The sequence below is a fragment of the Rhinopithecus roxellana genome, chromosome 8 (genome assembly GCF_007565055.1).
Source record: "Rhinopithecus roxellana isolate Shanxi Qingling chromosome 8, ASM756505v1, whole genome shotgun sequence".
Classification (NCBI taxonomy): domain Eukaryota; kingdom Metazoa; phylum Chordata; class Mammalia; order Primates; family Cercopithecidae; genus Rhinopithecus; species Rhinopithecus roxellana.
In genome coordinates this window covers 116,935,141-116,951,807 of record NC_044556.1, presented here as the reverse complement: position 1 = coordinate 116,951,807, position 16,667 = coordinate 116,935,141, and the positions used below count along the sequence as shown (strand labels likewise).

Genomic DNA, 16,667 nt, shown 5'->3' with positions numbered 1-16,667 from the left:
CAGTGAACCCAATTTGTAGTCTTTTATGCCTCACCCCCTTCCCACCCTTCCGCCCCAAAGTCCCCAAAGTCCTTTGTATCATTCTTATGCCTTTGCATCCTTATAGCTTAGCTCCCATTTATGAGTGAGAACATATGTTTGGTTTTCCATTCCTGAGTCGCTTCACTTAGAATAGTCTCCAATCCCATCCAGGTTGCTGCGAATGCCATCAACTCATTCCTTTTTATGGCTGAGTACTATTCCATCATATATACACACACATATATACTACAGTTTCTTTATCCACTTGTTGATTGATGGGTATTTGGGCTGGTTCCACATTTTTGCAATTGCAAATTGTGCTGTTATAAACATGTGTGTGCAAGTTATCCTTTTCATATGACTTCTTTTCCTCTGGGTAGATATCCAGTAGTGAGACTGTTAGAATTTTCAAGTGGTAGTTCTACTTTTAGTTAGTTAAGGAATTTCTACGTATTTTTTCTTTCCCATAGTGGTTGTACTAGTTTACATTCCCATGCTGGTGGAAGATCCTGTCTTGATGTTACTGGCTGCTGACCAGCAGGGTCATGGTTGCTGAAGGCTGCAGCTGTTGTGGCAATTTCTTAAAATAAAACAATGAAGTTTGCCACATTGACTCTTCCTTTCATGAAGAATTTGTAGCATATGATACTGTTTGATAACATTTTACTCACAGAACTTCTTTTGAAATTTAAATTCTTTCAAACCCTGCTGCTACTTTACCAAGTTTATGAAATATTCTTAGTCCTTTGTCATTTCACCAGTGTTTACAGCATCTTCACTAGTAGGTTCCATCTCAGGCAACTAGTTTCTTTTCTCATACATCAGAAGCAACTCCTTACCCATTCAGGTTTTATTGTGAGATTGCAGCAATTCAGTCACATTTTCAGGTTCCATTTCTAATTCTAGTTCTCTTCTATTACTTCCTCCACTGAAGTCTTGAACCGCTCAAAGTCATTCATGAGGGCTGGAATCTACTTCTTGCAAACAACCTTTAGTGTTGATATTTTGACCTCCTCCAGTGAATTATGTATGTTCTTAATGGCATCTAGAATGGTGAATCCTTTTCAGAAGGTTTTCAATTTATTTTGCTTAGATCCATCAGAAGAATCGCCATTTATGGCAGCTATAGCCTTATAAAACATATTTCTTAAACAGTAAGACTTGAAAGTTGAAATTACTCCTTGATCCATGGGCTACAGAATGAATGCTGTGGTAGCAGGCATGAAAACATTAATCCCTTTTTACATCTCCACCAGAGCTCTTGGATGACTAGGTCTAATGTCAGTGAGCAGTAAAATTGTGAAAGGAATCTTTTTTTTCTGAGCAGCAGATCTCAAGAGTAGTCTTAAAATATTCAGTAAACCACGCTATAAGCAGATGTGCTGTCTTCTAGGTTTTGTTCTTCCATTTATAATAGCACAAGCAGAGTCAATTTAGCATAATTTCCTAAGAGTCCTAAGATTTTCAGAATGGTAAATGAGCACTGACTTCAACTTAAAGTCACCAGCTGCATTAGTCACTAACAAGAGAATCAGTCTGTCCTTTGAAGCCAGGCACTGACTTATTCTCTCTAGCTATGGAACTCCCAGATGGTATCTTCTTCCAACAGAAAGTGGTTTCATCTTCATTGAAAATCTGCTATTTGCTGTAGCCACCTTGGTCAGTTATCTTAGCTAGACCCTCTGGATGACTTGCTGCAGCATCTACATCAGCACCTGCTCCTTCACTTTGCACTTTTATGTTATAGAGATGGCTCTTTCCTTAAACCTCATGAACCAAACTCTGCAAACTTCAAACTTTTATTCTGCAGCTTCCTCACTTCTCTCAGCCTTCACAGAATTGAAGAGAGTTAAAGTTTTGCTTCAGATTAGGCTTTAGTTTAAGGGAATGTGGTAACTGGAGAATGTTGATCTATTCTGACCACTAAAACTTTCTTCGTATCAGCAATGGGGCTGTTTCACTTTCTTATCATTGGTTGTTTACTGGAGTAGTACATAAATTTCCTTCAAGAACATTCCCTTTGCATTCACAACTTGGTCATTTGGCACAAGAAGCCTAGTTTTTAGCCTATTGCAGCTTTTGATATGCATTCCTCACTAAGCTGAACCATTTCTAGCTTTTGATTTACAGTGAGAGACATGCAACCCTTCCTTTCACTTGAACACTGAGAGGCCATTGTAGGATTATTAATTGACCTAATTTCAATATTGTTGTGTCTCAGGGAATAGTGAGGCCCAAGGAAAGGGAGAGAGATGAGGCAATGGCCAGTAAGGGGAGCAGTCAGAACATGTACAATATTTACTGATTAAATTTGCCATCTTATATGGGCATGGTTCCTGACATTCCAAAACAACTACAATAGTAACATCAAAGATCACTGATCACAGATCACCATAACAGACATGATGATAATGACAAAGTTTGAAATATTGCAAGAATTACCAAAATGTGACACAGAGAAAAGTACATGCTACTGGAAAAATGATGCCAATAGACTTGCTCAACGCAGGGCTGCCACAAACCTCAATGTGTAAAAAAAGTGCAATAAAGTGAAATGCAATAAAACAAGCTGTGCATGTAGAAGGAAACATCTTTATGTGATAAAGAACACACATCAAAAACGGGGGTGGGGAGAGAAAGAAAAAACTACAGGAAATAGCATACTCACTGGCAAAAACACTAGAAACTAGAGGTCATGGTCAGTATACTAAGACAAAACAAACCTTAAAAATTTTAAATGAAGATATGTAGATTAGAAAGAACAAAGTGATTTCACAGATATGATTAAGTAATTTGCTAAAAACTCACAGTTTACCAATGGGTGGGACAAAACCAAAACATAAAAGTAAACAATTAGAAAATATAATTTCGGGGGCGGAGCAAGATGGCCGAATAGGAACAGCTCCAGTCTCCAACTCCCAGCGCGAGCGACACAGAAGACCGGTGATTTCTGCATTTTCAACTGAGGTACTGGGGTCATCTCACTAGGGAGTGCCGGACAATCAGTGCTGGTCAGCTGCTGCAGCCTGACCAGCGAGAGCTGAAGCAGGGCGAGGCATCGCCTCACCTGGAAGTGCAAGGGGGAAGGGAATCCGTTTTCCTAGCCAGGGGAACTGAGACACACAACACCTGGAAAATTGGGTAACTCCCACCCCAATACGGCGCTTTAAGCAAACAGGCACACCAGGAGAATATATCCCACACCTGGCCGGGAGGGTCCCACACCCACGGAGCCTCCCTCACTGCTAACACAGCAGTCTGCGGCGATCTATCGGCAAGGCAGCAGCGAGGCTGGGGGAGGGGCGCCCGCCATTGCTGAGGCTTAAGTAGGTAAACAAAGCCGCTGGGAAGCTCGAATTGGGTGGAGCTCACAGCAGCTCAAGGAAGCCTGCCTGTCTCTGTAGACTCCACCTCTGGGGACAGCGCACAGCTGAAGACCAACAGGGGAAGCAGTGGGGGCCGGTGCAGACGCGAACGACTCTGTCTGACAGCTTTGGGGAGAGCTGTGGATCTCCCAACTCGGAGGCTGAGATCTGAGAACGGACAGACTGCCTGCTCAGGTGGGTCCCTGACCCCTGAGTAGCCTAGCTGGGAGAAATCCCCCACTAGGGGCAGTCTGACACCCCACACCTCACAGGGTGGAGTACACCCCTGAGAGGAAACTTCCAAAGGAAGAATCAGACAGGTACACTCGCTGTTCAGCAATATTCTATCTTCGGCAACCTCTGCTGCTGATACCCAGGCAAACAGGGTCTGGAGTGGACCTCAAGCAATCTCCAACAGACCAACAGACAGTCCTTCTGACTGTCAGAAGGAAAACTATCAAACAGGAAGGACACCTATACCAAAACCCCATCAGTACGTCACCATCATCAAAGACCAGAGACAGATAAAACCACAAAGATGGGGAAGAAGCAGGGCAGAAAAGCTGGAAATTCAAAAAATAAGAGCGCATCTCCCCCTGCAAAGGAGCGCAGCCCATCGCCAGCAACGGATCAAAGCTGGTCAGAGAATGACTTTGACGAGAGGAGAGAAGAAGGCTTCAGTCCATCAAACTTATCAGAGCTAAAGGAGGAATTACGTACCCAGCGCAAAGAAACTAAAAATCTTGAAAAAACAGTGGAAGAATTGACAGCTAGACTAATTAATGCAGAGAAGATCATAAACGAAATGAAAGAGATGAAAACCATGACACGAGAAATACGTGACAAATGCACAAGCTTCAGTAACCGACTCGATCAACTGGAAGAAAGAGTATCAGCGATTGAAGATCAAATGAATGAAATGAAGCAAGAAGAGAAACCAAAAGAAAAAAGAAGAAAAAGAAATGAACAAAGCCTGCAAGAAGTATGGGATTACGTAAAAAGACCAAATCTACGTCTGATTGGGGTGCCTGAAAGTGAGGGGGAAAATGGAACCAAGTTGGAAAACACTCTTCAGGATATCATCCAGGAGAACTTCCCCAACCTAGTAGGGCAGGCCAACATTCAAATTCAGGAAATACAGAGAACGCCACAAAGATACTCCTCCAGAAGAGCAACTCCAAGACACATAATTGCCAGATTCACCAAAGTTGAAATGAAGGAAAAAATCTTAAGGGCAGCCAGAGAGAAAGGTCGGGTTACCCACAAAGGGAAGCCCATCAGACTAACAGCAGATCTCTCAGCAGAAACTCTACAAGCCAGAAGAGAGTGGGGGCCAATATTCAACGTTCTTAAAGACAAGAATTTTAAACCCAGAATTTCATATCCAGCCAAACTAAGTTTCATAAGTGAAGGAGAAATAAAATCCTTTACAGATAAGCAAATGCTTAGAGATTTTGTCACCACCAGGCCTGCCTTACAAGAGACCCTGAAGGAAGCCCTAAACATGGAAAGGAACAACCGGTACCAGCCATTGCAAAAACATGCCAAAATGTAAAGACCATCGAGGCTAGGAAGAAACTGCATCAACTAACGAGCAAAATAACCAGTTAATATCATAATGGCAGGATCAAGTTCACACATAACAATATTAACCTTAAATGTAAATGGACTAAATGCTCCAATTAAAAGACACAGACTGGCAAACTGGATAAAGAGTCAAGACCCATCAGTCTGCTGTATTCAGGAGACCCATCTCACATGCAGAGACATACATAGGCTCAAAATAAAGGGATGGAGGAAGATCTACCAAGCAAATGGAGAACAAAAAAAAGCAGGGGTTGCAATCCTTGTCTCTGATAAAACAGACTTTAAACCATCAAAGATCAAAAGAGACAAAGAAGGCCATTACATAATGGTAAAGGGATCAATTCAACAGGAAGAGCTAACTCTCCTAAATATATATGCACCCAATACAGGAGCACCCAGATTCATAAAGCAAGTCCTTAGAGACTTACAAAGAGACTTAGACTCCCATACAATAATAATGGGAGACTTCAACACTCCACTGTCAACATTAGACAGATCAACGAGACAGAAAGTTAACAAGGATATCCAGGAATTGAACTCATCTCTGCACCAAGCGGACCTAATAGACATCTACAGAACTCTCCACCCCAAATCAACAGAATATACATTCTTCTCAGCACCACATCGCACTTATTCCAAAATTGACCACATAATTGGAAGTAAAGCACTCCTCAGCAAATGTAAAAGAACAGAAATTATAACAAACTGTCTCTCAGACCATAGTGCAATCAAACTAGAACTCAGGACTAAGAAACTCAATCAAAACCGCTCAACTACATGGAAACTGAACAACCTGCTCCTGAATGACTACTGGGTACATAACGAAATGAAAGCGGAAATAAAGATGTTCTTTGAAACCAATGAGAACAAAGATACAACATACCAGAATCTCTGGGACACATTTAAAGCAGTGTGTAGAGGGAAATTTATAGCACTAAATGCCCACAAGAGAAAGCAGGAAAGATCTAAAATTGACACTCTAACATCACAATTAAAAGAACTAGAGAGGCAAGAGCAAACACATTCAAAAGCTAGCAGAAGGCAAGAAATAACTAAGATCAGAGCAGAACTGAAGGAGATAGAGACACAAAAAACCCTCCAAAAAATCAATGAATCCAGGAGTTAGTTTTTTGAAAAGATCAACAAAATTGACAGACCGCTAGCAAGGCTAATAAAGAAGAAAAGAGAGAGGAATCAAATAGATGCAATAAAAAATGATAAAGGGGATATCACCACTGACCCCACAGAAATACAAACTACCATCAGAGAATACTATAAACGCCTCTACGCAAATCAACTAGAAAATCTAGAAGAAATGGATAATTTCCTGGACACTTACACTCTCCCAAGGCTAAACCAGGAAGAAGTTGAATCCCTGAATAGACCAATAGCAGGCTCTGAAATTGAGGCAACAATTAATAGCCTACCCACCAAAAAAAGTCCAGGACCAGATGGATTCACAGCTGAATTCTACCAGAGGTACAAGGAGGAGCTGGTACCATTCCTTCTGAAACTATTCCAATCAATAGAAAAAGAGGGAATCCTCCCTAACTCATTTTATGAGGCCAACATCATCCTGATACCAAAGCCTGGCAGAGACACAACAAAAAAAGAGAATTTTAGACCAATATCAATGATGAACATCGATGCAAAAATTCTCAATAAAATACTGGCAAACCAGATTCAGCAGCACATCAAAAAGCTTATCCACCATGATCAAGTGGGCTTCATCCCTGGGATGCAAGGCTGGTTCAACATTCGCAAATCAATAAACGTAATCCAGCATATAAACAGAACCAAAGACAAGAACCACATGATTGTCTCAATAGATGCAGAAAAGGCTTTTGACAAAATTCAACAGCCCTTCATGCTAAAAACGCTCAATAAATTCGGTATTGATGGAACGTACCTCAAAATAATAAGAGCTATTTATGACAAACCCACAGCTAATATCATACTGAATGGGCAAAAACTGGAAAAATTCCCTTTGAAAACTGGCACAAGACAGGGATGCCCTCTCTCACCACTCCTATTCAACATAGTGTTGGAAGTTCTGGCTAGGGCAATCAGGCAAGAGAAAGAAATGAAGGGTATCCAGTTAGGAAAAGAAGAAGTCAAATTGTCCCTGTTTGCAGATGACATGATTGTATATTTAGAAAACCCCATCGTCTCAGCCCAAAATCTCCTTAAGCTGATAAGCAACTTCAGCAAAGTCTCAGGATACAAAATTAATGTGCAAAAATCACAAGCATTCTTATACACCAGTAACAGACAAGCAGAGAGCCAAATCAGGAATGAACTTCCATTCACAATTGCTTCAAAGAGAATAAAATACCTAGGAATCCAGCTTACAAGGGATGTAAAGGACCTCTTCAAGGAGAACTACAAACCACTGCTCAGTGAAATCAAAGAGGACACAAACAAATGGAAGAACATACCATGCTCATGGATAGGAAGAATCAAGATCGTGAAAATGGCCATACTGCCCAAGGTTATTTATAGATTCAATGCCATCCCCATCAAGCTACCAATGAGTTTCTTCACAGAATTGGAAAAAACTGCTTTAAAGTTCATATGGAACCAAAAAAGAGCCCGCATTGCCAAGACAATCCTAAGTCAAAAGGACAAAGCTGGAGGCGTCACGCTACCTGACTTCAAACTATACTACAAGGCTACAGTAACCAAAACAGCATGGTACTGGTACCAAAACAGAGATATAGACCAATGGAACAGAACAGAGTCCTCAGAAATAATACCGCACATCTACAGCCATCTGATCTTTGACAAACCTGAGAGAAACAAGAAATGGGGAAAGGATTCCCTATTTAATAAATGGTGCTGGGAAAATTGGCTAGCCATAAGTAGAAAGCTGAAACTGGATCCTTTCCTTACCCCTTATACGAAGATTAATTCAAGATGGATTAGAGACTTAAATGTTAGACCTAATACCATAAAAACCCTAGAAGAAAATCTAGGTAGTACCATTCAGAACATAGGCATGGGCAAGGACTTCATGTCTAAAACACCAAAAGCAACGGCAGCAAAAGCAAAAATTGACAAATGGGATCTAATTAAACTAAAGAGCTTTTGCACAGCAAAAGAAACTACCATCAGAGTGAATAGGCAACCTACAGAATGGGAGAAAATTTTTGCAACCTACTCATCTGACAAAGGGCTAATATCCAGAATCTACAAAGAACTCAAGCAAATATACGAGAAAAAAACAAACAACCCCATCAAAAAGTGGGGAAAGGATATGAACAGACATTTCTCAAAAGAAGATATTCATACAGCCAACAGACACATGAAAAAATGCTCATCATCACTCGCCATCAGAGAAATGCAAATCAAAACCACAATGAGATACCATCTCACACCAGTTAGAATGGCAATCATTAAGAAGTCAGGAAACAACAGGTGTTGGAGAGGATGTGGAGAAATAGGAACACTTTTACACTGTTGGTGGGATTGTAAACTAGTTCAACCATTATGGAAAACAGTATGGCAATTCCTCAAGGATCTAGAACTAGATGTACCATATGACCCAGCCATCCCACTACTGGGTATATACCCAAAGGATTATAAATTATTCTACTACAAAGACACATGCACACGTATGTTTATTGCGGCACTATTCACAATAGCAAAGACTTGGAATCAACCCAAATGTCCATCTGTGACAGACTGGATTAAGAAAATGTGGCACATATACACCATGGAATACTATGCAGCCATAAAAAAGGATGAGTTTGCGTCCTCTGTAGGGACATGGATGCAGCTGGAAACCATCATTCTTAGCAAACTATCACAAGAACAGAAAACCAAACACCGCATGTTCTCACTCATAGGTGGGAACTGAACAATGAGATCACTTGGACTCGGGAAGGGGAACATCACGCACTGGGGCCTATTATGGGGAGGGGGGAGGAGGGAGGGATTGCATTGGGAGTTATACATGATATAAATGATGAATTGATGGGTGCTGACGAGTTGATGGGTGCAGCACACCAACATGGCATAAGTATACATATGTAACAAACCTGCACGTTATGCACATGTACCCTAGAACTTAAAGTATAATAAAAAATAAATAAATAAATAAATAAAAATAAATAAATAAAAAAAGAAAATATAATTTCAAGGGATATAATTTATAACAGCAACAAAAGGCATGATAAACTATAAATTTAACATACAATATTCAGATTGTTAATGGAGAAAATTATAAAATTTCATTGAAAGACATTACGGACCTAAAAAATAAGAGGGAAGCCCTATGTTTACAAATATAAAGATTCAATATAATGAAGATACCAGTTTTCTCCAAAATGACTTAATGTAACACATGAAGAACTGATTCTAAATCGTGTATGGAAGAACAAAGGGTCAAAGCAGCCATGATATTCCAAAAGAACGAGGTTGGGGGCTTGTCTAAATAGATATCATCAAACTACTGTGTTTAAGGATATGATATTGACAGCAAAAAAGTAGAATAGAACAGAATAAAGAGAACAAAATATCCTCCCACACACAAACAGAAACATATGATACAGGTGGCACAAAATGATTATTCAATAATTGATGCTGTGATAAATGATTATCTACATGGTTAAAAATTAAAGTGAATCTCTCCCTCATACTATACACAAGTCAATTCCAGGTAGAATAAGAACTTGAATACAAAAAATAAAACTCTATAATTTTTAGAATAAAATAGAGACTATTTTCACAACCTTGGGGTAAAAAATAATTCTTGAATAAGACACAAAACCCCACAAAAGATAAAAATATCGACACATTTACCAAATTAAAAATAAAAACAAGCTGGGCACAGTGGTGCATGCCTCAAGTCCCAGCTACTTAGGTGAGTGAGGCAGGAGGATCACTTGAGCCCAGGAGTTCGAGCCTGCAGTGACCTATGACTGCATCTGTGAATAGCCATCATGCTCCAGCCTGGGCAATAAAGCAAGACCCCATCTCTAAAAAACAAAAAATGTTTAAAAAGTCTATTCATTAAAAGACACCATAAAGAGAGTGAAAAATACAAGACACAAACTGAAAACAGGTATCTACATACAATTTTTAAAAATCCATCAGCAGATAAGATAAACTTCCACACATCAGTAAGAAAAACAAACAATTCAATAGAAAACGAATGAAAGATATTGAGTTAAAAAACACAGGAAAGAAAACATATATATCATGCTTGTACAACCCGCAGCATGCAGGCCTCATGCGGCCCAGGACAGCTTGAATGCAATCCAATACAAACTCATAAACTTTCTTAAAACATTACAAGATTTCTTTTGTGTGATTTTTATTTGTTTGTTTAGCTCAACAGTTATTATTAGTGTTAGTGTATTTTATGTGTGGCCCAAGACAATTCTTCTTCCACTGTGGCCCAGGGGGGCTAGGCACAGTGGCTCACGCCTGTAATCTCAAAACTTTGGGAGGCCGAGGCAGGCAGATCACGAGGTCAGGAGTTCAAGACCAGCGTGGCCAAAATGGTGAAACCCCGCCTCTACTAAAGACACAAAAAATTAGCTGGGCGTGGTGGTGCACACCTGTAATCCCAGCTACTCAGGAGACTGAGGCAGGAGAATCACTTGAAACTGGGAGGCGGAAGTTGCAGTGAGCTGAGATCGTGCCACTGTACTCCAGCCTGGGCGAGGGAGCGAGACTCCGTCTCAAAAAAAAAAAAAAAAAAAAGGTGGCCCAGGGAAGCCCAAAGATTGGGGACCCTGATACATACAGTATGTTAATTACACAAAAGTTGAAACAAGTAAAATTAAATACATCATTTAAACAAATATGTACATGTAGTAAAACTATTCAGAAAAGAAATACACAAAATTCAGAATCGTAATTTTCTCATAAAGAGGGAAGGGGACGCTATCAGGGAGAGACACAGGGACTTTCAATGGCACTGGAAATGTGCTATTTTTTCAGCTGACTTGTGGGTGGCTTTGTTTTTTATTAATGTTCTTTATACCTTAAATAAATGTTATAATCTGTTCTGTGTGTAGAAGCTTCCTTTGAAAAGCTGATGGACTTTTTGTATAGGAAGCTGAAAGCAATTTGCAAAACGTTGATGTTTTAAAGCAGAATTTCTCTCAAGAAAATCATTAACCAGTAAAATGGAGAGAAGCAGAGCTCATCTGGTTAAAGTGGAGAGGGAGAAGAACCAGGACCTCCTATCCTCACACTTATAGCTCATAAAAGATAAGGGCCTCCTATCCTCACACTCATAGTTCATGAAAGATAAGACAACACAGGAGTATTTGAGAGATCAGTATGCATGTTCCTTAAATACCACTCAAATTCTTCACATCCACATGTAAATTCATTCCAGTGCGTTACTATACAAAATATGGTCTCCTCCAAATCAGCTCAATTACATTAGCATAGGCAGTTTTAGTTATTATGGTGACAGGTGTCACTCTAATAGTCATTTATCTTATTTAATTGGCATATTTCCCAGGATTATCAAATTGGCAACTTAAGACATGCTCAAATTAGTAAGCTCCAAACATTTTAAAGTTTCCTTGAAAGAGAAACATTGTACTGTTTCGACTATGTTGAGTAATAAATTAAGAAAACATTTCTAGAATCTTTAATAGATTTTTTTCAAGAACCACGTTTTCTGTTAATCTGATTAATTTGAAGGTTGTAAAAATAGGTTGTCAAAAATAGATTTTTAAGCATTTAACAGAATCAAAATAGTAAAGAAACAGTAAGTCAGTGACAGTCTTAGAAATGAATGTCTGGCACATAGTAGGGATTCCAATGCATTTAACAGACGAATAAACCTGAAACAGTTTAAGTAAAACCGTGAAAATTAATTCACTGGCTAAGTTTCCATTTATGTTTTTTTTTTTTTACTACCATCTAGTTCAATAACCTCGGATGATGTAACAGTTGGGGATATTAGCTATGTTCACACTTCAAAGAAAGTACAGAATTTTTCTTCCATATTGTAATTATTTTCCATTCAAAGCTATATAAGAAGGAACTATTGCCAGGCATGGTGGCTCACGCCTGTAATCCCAGCACTTTGAGAGCCTGAGGCAGGCGGATCACCTGAGGTCAGGAGTTCGAGACCAGCCTGACCAACATGTAGAAACCCCGTGTCTACTAAAAATACAAAATTAGCCAGGTGTGGTGGTGCGTGTCTGTAATCCCAGCTACTCGGGAGGCTGAGGCAGGAGAATCATTTGAACCCAGGAGGCAGAGGTTGCAGCAAGCTGAGATTGTGCCATTACACTCCAGCCTGGGCAACAAGAGCGAAGCTCTGTCTCAAAAGAAAAAAAAAAAAAAAAAGGAACTACTAAAACAATTCTCCTTACATTTCTTATTCCATAGCCTACAGCCCTGATTCCAGTCAAACAAATAATGAATTAGTACATATTAGGAATTCAAAATATACAACCAAATATAAGTCCAAAATATGTTCATTTATAAACAACAGAGTTATAAGTATTATAACATAGTCGTTTGTTGTGGCAGATTTGAAAAACTTACTTTTAATTTCAAACACTTCTACAGGCTAGCTGTCCATATTTCTAAGTTAAAAAAAAAATTACTGGCTGGGTGCGGTGGCTCAGTGCCTGTAATCCCAGCACTTTTGGGAGGCTGATGTGGGCGGATCACAAGGTCAGGAGATTGAGACCATCCTGGCTAACATCGTGAAACGCCGTCTCTGCTAAAAACACAAAAATAAGCTGGGCTCGGTGGCGTGCGCCTGTAGTCCCAGCCAGTCAGGAGGCTGAGACAGGAGAACTGCTTGAACCCAGGAAGCAGAGGTTGCAGTGAGCCGAGATCGTGCCACTCCACTCCAGCCTGGTGACAGAGCAAGGCTCCATCTCAAAAAAAAAAAAAAAAAAAATTACCTTACGGACAGGAATCATTAAATGGTCCCTATGCACTGACGCTTTTAATATACATTTAAAAATAAACCTATTCTGATTGTCATTCTATTTAAGCAGAAAACTGCTTAAAACCTAATTCCTAGAAAAAGGGTTTAAGTTCAAGGGCTTAGGTATACAGTCATGCCCTTTGGCAAAATACTTAGAAAACTGTTTTACTCATCTAAAAAATTCAGAACTCTTTTTGAAGTATTGACTTTTAAAACACATTTGAAATGGACGTCCCTGAAAATGGTCCTAAATCTGGATAATCTGAGACTTCTTAAAAGGCTTTCCTAAGTACCCAGCCACTAAGAACAGCTGACCTTGAGGTCAAAGGATATATACAGAATATAAAACAACAATTCCCTGAAAAGGTACAGTATACTATCAGTCTACACAAAATTTAAAGATCACAGACACCAACTATCACATCTATGCAGATTCTCTAACAATAACCTAAAGTTATTTTCCTCTCATTTTATATTTTGTGTGTTAAAGGAATAAGTCTAACCAGGTATGAATACATTCAAGTCACAAATCATACCACATTCCGTTATACTTACTTGCAGCCTGACAATGAAATCGAAATCCTCGTGGAATTTCACCTATAATACAAAATATCTTGTTGAGAAGCAGAAATTTCAAAGTCCTCTAGTAGTGCTACAGTAATACTCTACAGGATGACCAAGTTATAACACAGAAAGGTAATTTTTATTACATGAAAATACAAAAGATTAAACTTTTATAGGGTTTATTTTCAACCAAAGGTATGAAAACTGTTGAAGAATTTGATATATTGTCTAAGTTACTTTTAAAAGTAAGTTACTCCTTACAGAGAAAGAAATGCTAGATAAAGACAGCATGTGACAAAAGAGTCTTAGCTCCACGTCCATGAATGGGCCTCAGGGGGTCATAAGGGCATTGATATGGCAAGGTGTATATGCATTTCTCAGAGGAAAAACAGAAGTAGCAACACTCACAAGTGTGAGTAGGATGATTAGTTTTTCTGTCACCTAAAAATGAGGAGGAAAAAGTGCTGGGATGTCCTAATTAATTTTAAAGTAATTGATAATTGACAAAACTAAAAATGAAGTCATGTCCCCAGTGTCTTCTCCCTATACATTTTTCCTACTTACCTTCAGGGGTATCATATCCTATGTCTTCATACCTACCTTGCTTTTTAATGGGATGGAACAGTAGGAAGAAGAGATGCTGATAATATCTGAGAGCCAATTAAGTATTAGGCTATTTCCATATTTCTTATCTATTCCTTAGAACAACCCTCCAATAGGTATTATCCCCACTTTACGGATGAGCTGATAGGTTCAGAGAGGTTAAATAATTTCTTCAAGGCAACAAAGCAATAGCGGTTTAAAAAGCTAGTCACCACTGCTGTGAAGGATGAAGTAGAGAAAGAAAAGATCATGGGATACACAGACACAGCTTTTAGAAAATCCCCAAGATGTAAGGCCATAGGTAGGTGAATAGCAGGCTATGAATTGTTCAGATAGTCTATCCATCTGATTTTAACGGTAATTTGAGGTTAAAAGCCTAAACCAAAAAACCCTGTGTCAACACCTAATTCCTAACTGTTTCTCAGTAAGTATTATGAAGTCTTGTTACATTAAGAACACAGCTGTACATGAGTTTGTAAGAAAAAGTACTATTGTCAAATAAAGTCAAGATAAAAAAAAAAAACAACATACACAACATACACTTTTAAGATCTAGCATCTACTCTGACGACTTACCAGGGTTTATAAAACTGTGGAAATCTGCCATAATACCTTCTTGGAGAGAATACTTAACACAGCCAATTTCACAAGGGAGGAAGCGCTGTTCACAATGAGGAGGTAGCTCGCCATGGCTAAAAATGTTCAAAAAATAAAAAATGCCTCCAAGGAGAGCTAAAAAAAAATTGTAAGATAAAATGAATAAATGAATGTCTCAAATTTACCTTGTCCACAAAAGCCTCTTTAGTTGAAGGAAACAAAAATGTTTTAGAACAATTTTCTTTCTGTTCCTATATTCCTAAATGAGCTGGAAAAGAGAAAACTAATCAGCTGTACCAAATAAAGAAATCAAAATTTTTATAATTACACTTATCAAGGATTAAAGTAACCACTCTTCGCATGAAGCAACAAAATTATTCCAACTTGCAGCCAGCTCTACATAATTCGGCCATAGATGAGCCCTGAATCTCAGAAATGACATAGAGCAGTGACCCATATTCAACATATGTAAAGGTTTGGGAAACGAAGCTGAGCAGAATCAATGTAGAAAGATTGTAATATAAAAACTATGAACAATTTAGTTCATTCTTTTTTCACTTTTTACCAATATATATAAGACCACCTATAAATCCTCTAAAGGAATAAAGGAATGTGAGAACGTGTGAAGTGTTATTTACCAAGACTGGCCACATTTAAGACTGTTAAAAGTTTATCAGTGTTTAACAAAGGCAGAACACAATAAAACCAACCAGAAAGAATAGCAACGACCCTTATTAACTATGTTCTCTTCTTGGCAAGTTCCATAATTCATTTGTATCTTTATAACTCCCCTCCACCACCCAGGATTTTTAAATATTTTATTCTTAATTGACAAATAATAATTATATACATATTTATGAGGTACAATGTTGTTTTGATACATGTATACATTGTAGAATGATTCAATCAAGTCATTAACATATCCATCACCTCACTTTTTGTGGTATGAATATGTAAAACCTACTCTTACCAATTTTGAAACATACATTAACTGTAGTCATCACACTGTAGAATATATATCTGAAAACCTTATCCCACATGTTTACTTTTGTTTTTAAGTGTATTTAAGTGTCCAATTACAAACAAGTCTAAAAAATACCTATGTTTATCAACATATGGAGTGGTAGAAACAGAGACCAGATTTTTGTTAAAAAAAAAAACAAACCAAAAAACCACTCTCTCCTGTTTTATTTCAACAAATTACCTAATCTTTTATAATGTCAGTACCACAATATTTAACACTTGAGGTTAATTACTTTGAAATGGAGGATCAAAATGAACAGAAAACATTTTTACTGACAAATACATTGTTTCGGGCACTCAAATTTAACCAAGCAAAATATTTCAGGATTACTCTACCTTGATCACCTTTTAAAGACAAAGTTGACATATCTGGAGGTGAAACATTCTGCTTTGGTACAAGCATGCCTGGCCTCCTCAGTGGTGTGAAAACAGGTTTCTAAAGAGGAAGAGAATGATTGGCCACATAAACTCTTGCTGGGCACTTTAGACCATATATTAAAATTTAGATAAATAACTTCAAAACAGCCTATAGATTACCAAGGTCAATGTATCCAATGAATAAATATATCTGTCAATAATACCGACACTCAAAGGCAGAATAACAAATCTATAAATATTCTGAATCAGAAGAGGAGTGGTAAATAACTGAAAGCCATTCTGCCCACTACTGATTATCCAAGGTAATCATCCTAAGCCACCTACTACATGCCAGGTCAGTGGCCAAAAGCACACTATGCCCCCAAGCACTCTAATGTTGCTTGTTTTTCACTTAAAGTCAAAACCAGATTATGTTGTCTTCAAGTCTCGCATGAGGTACACATACACCATAGCTTAAGTTTTGAGGAGAGATATCTTGTAAGAATAAGGCTTGCAAGTGTAAGTACAAACTCAACTGAGTTTCTACTCATAAATCCACAAAATAAAACTATCTCTTGAATTTCAATCCAATGTTGACAGTTTAAGAATGGAATTTTATCATGGAAGAATGGAAAA

At 38.4% G+C, this 16,667-nt stretch overlaps 1 protein-coding gene across 3 annotated transcripts in view; it reads right to left on the bottom strand.

Moving 5' to 3' along the window:
• Positions 1 to 16,667, bottom strand: part of MAEL (maelstrom spermatogenic transposon silencer) — a 60,178-nt gene that overhangs the window by 22,072 nt on the left and 21,439 nt on the right. For all 3 annotated transcript variants that reach the window (XM_030936849.1, XM_010371803.2, XM_010371802.2), the window contains 3 exons: positions 16,011 to 16,110; positions 14,631 to 14,786; positions 13,444 to 13,485 (listed from right to left, as the gene is read on the bottom strand). In XM_030936849.1, the coding sequence (XP_030792709.1) occupies positions 13,444 to 13,485; positions 14,631 to 14,786; positions 16,011 to 16,110 (298 nt within the window). The remainder of the gene's footprint in view (positions 1 to 13,443; positions 13,486 to 14,630; positions 14,787 to 16,010; positions 16,111 to 16,667) is intronic.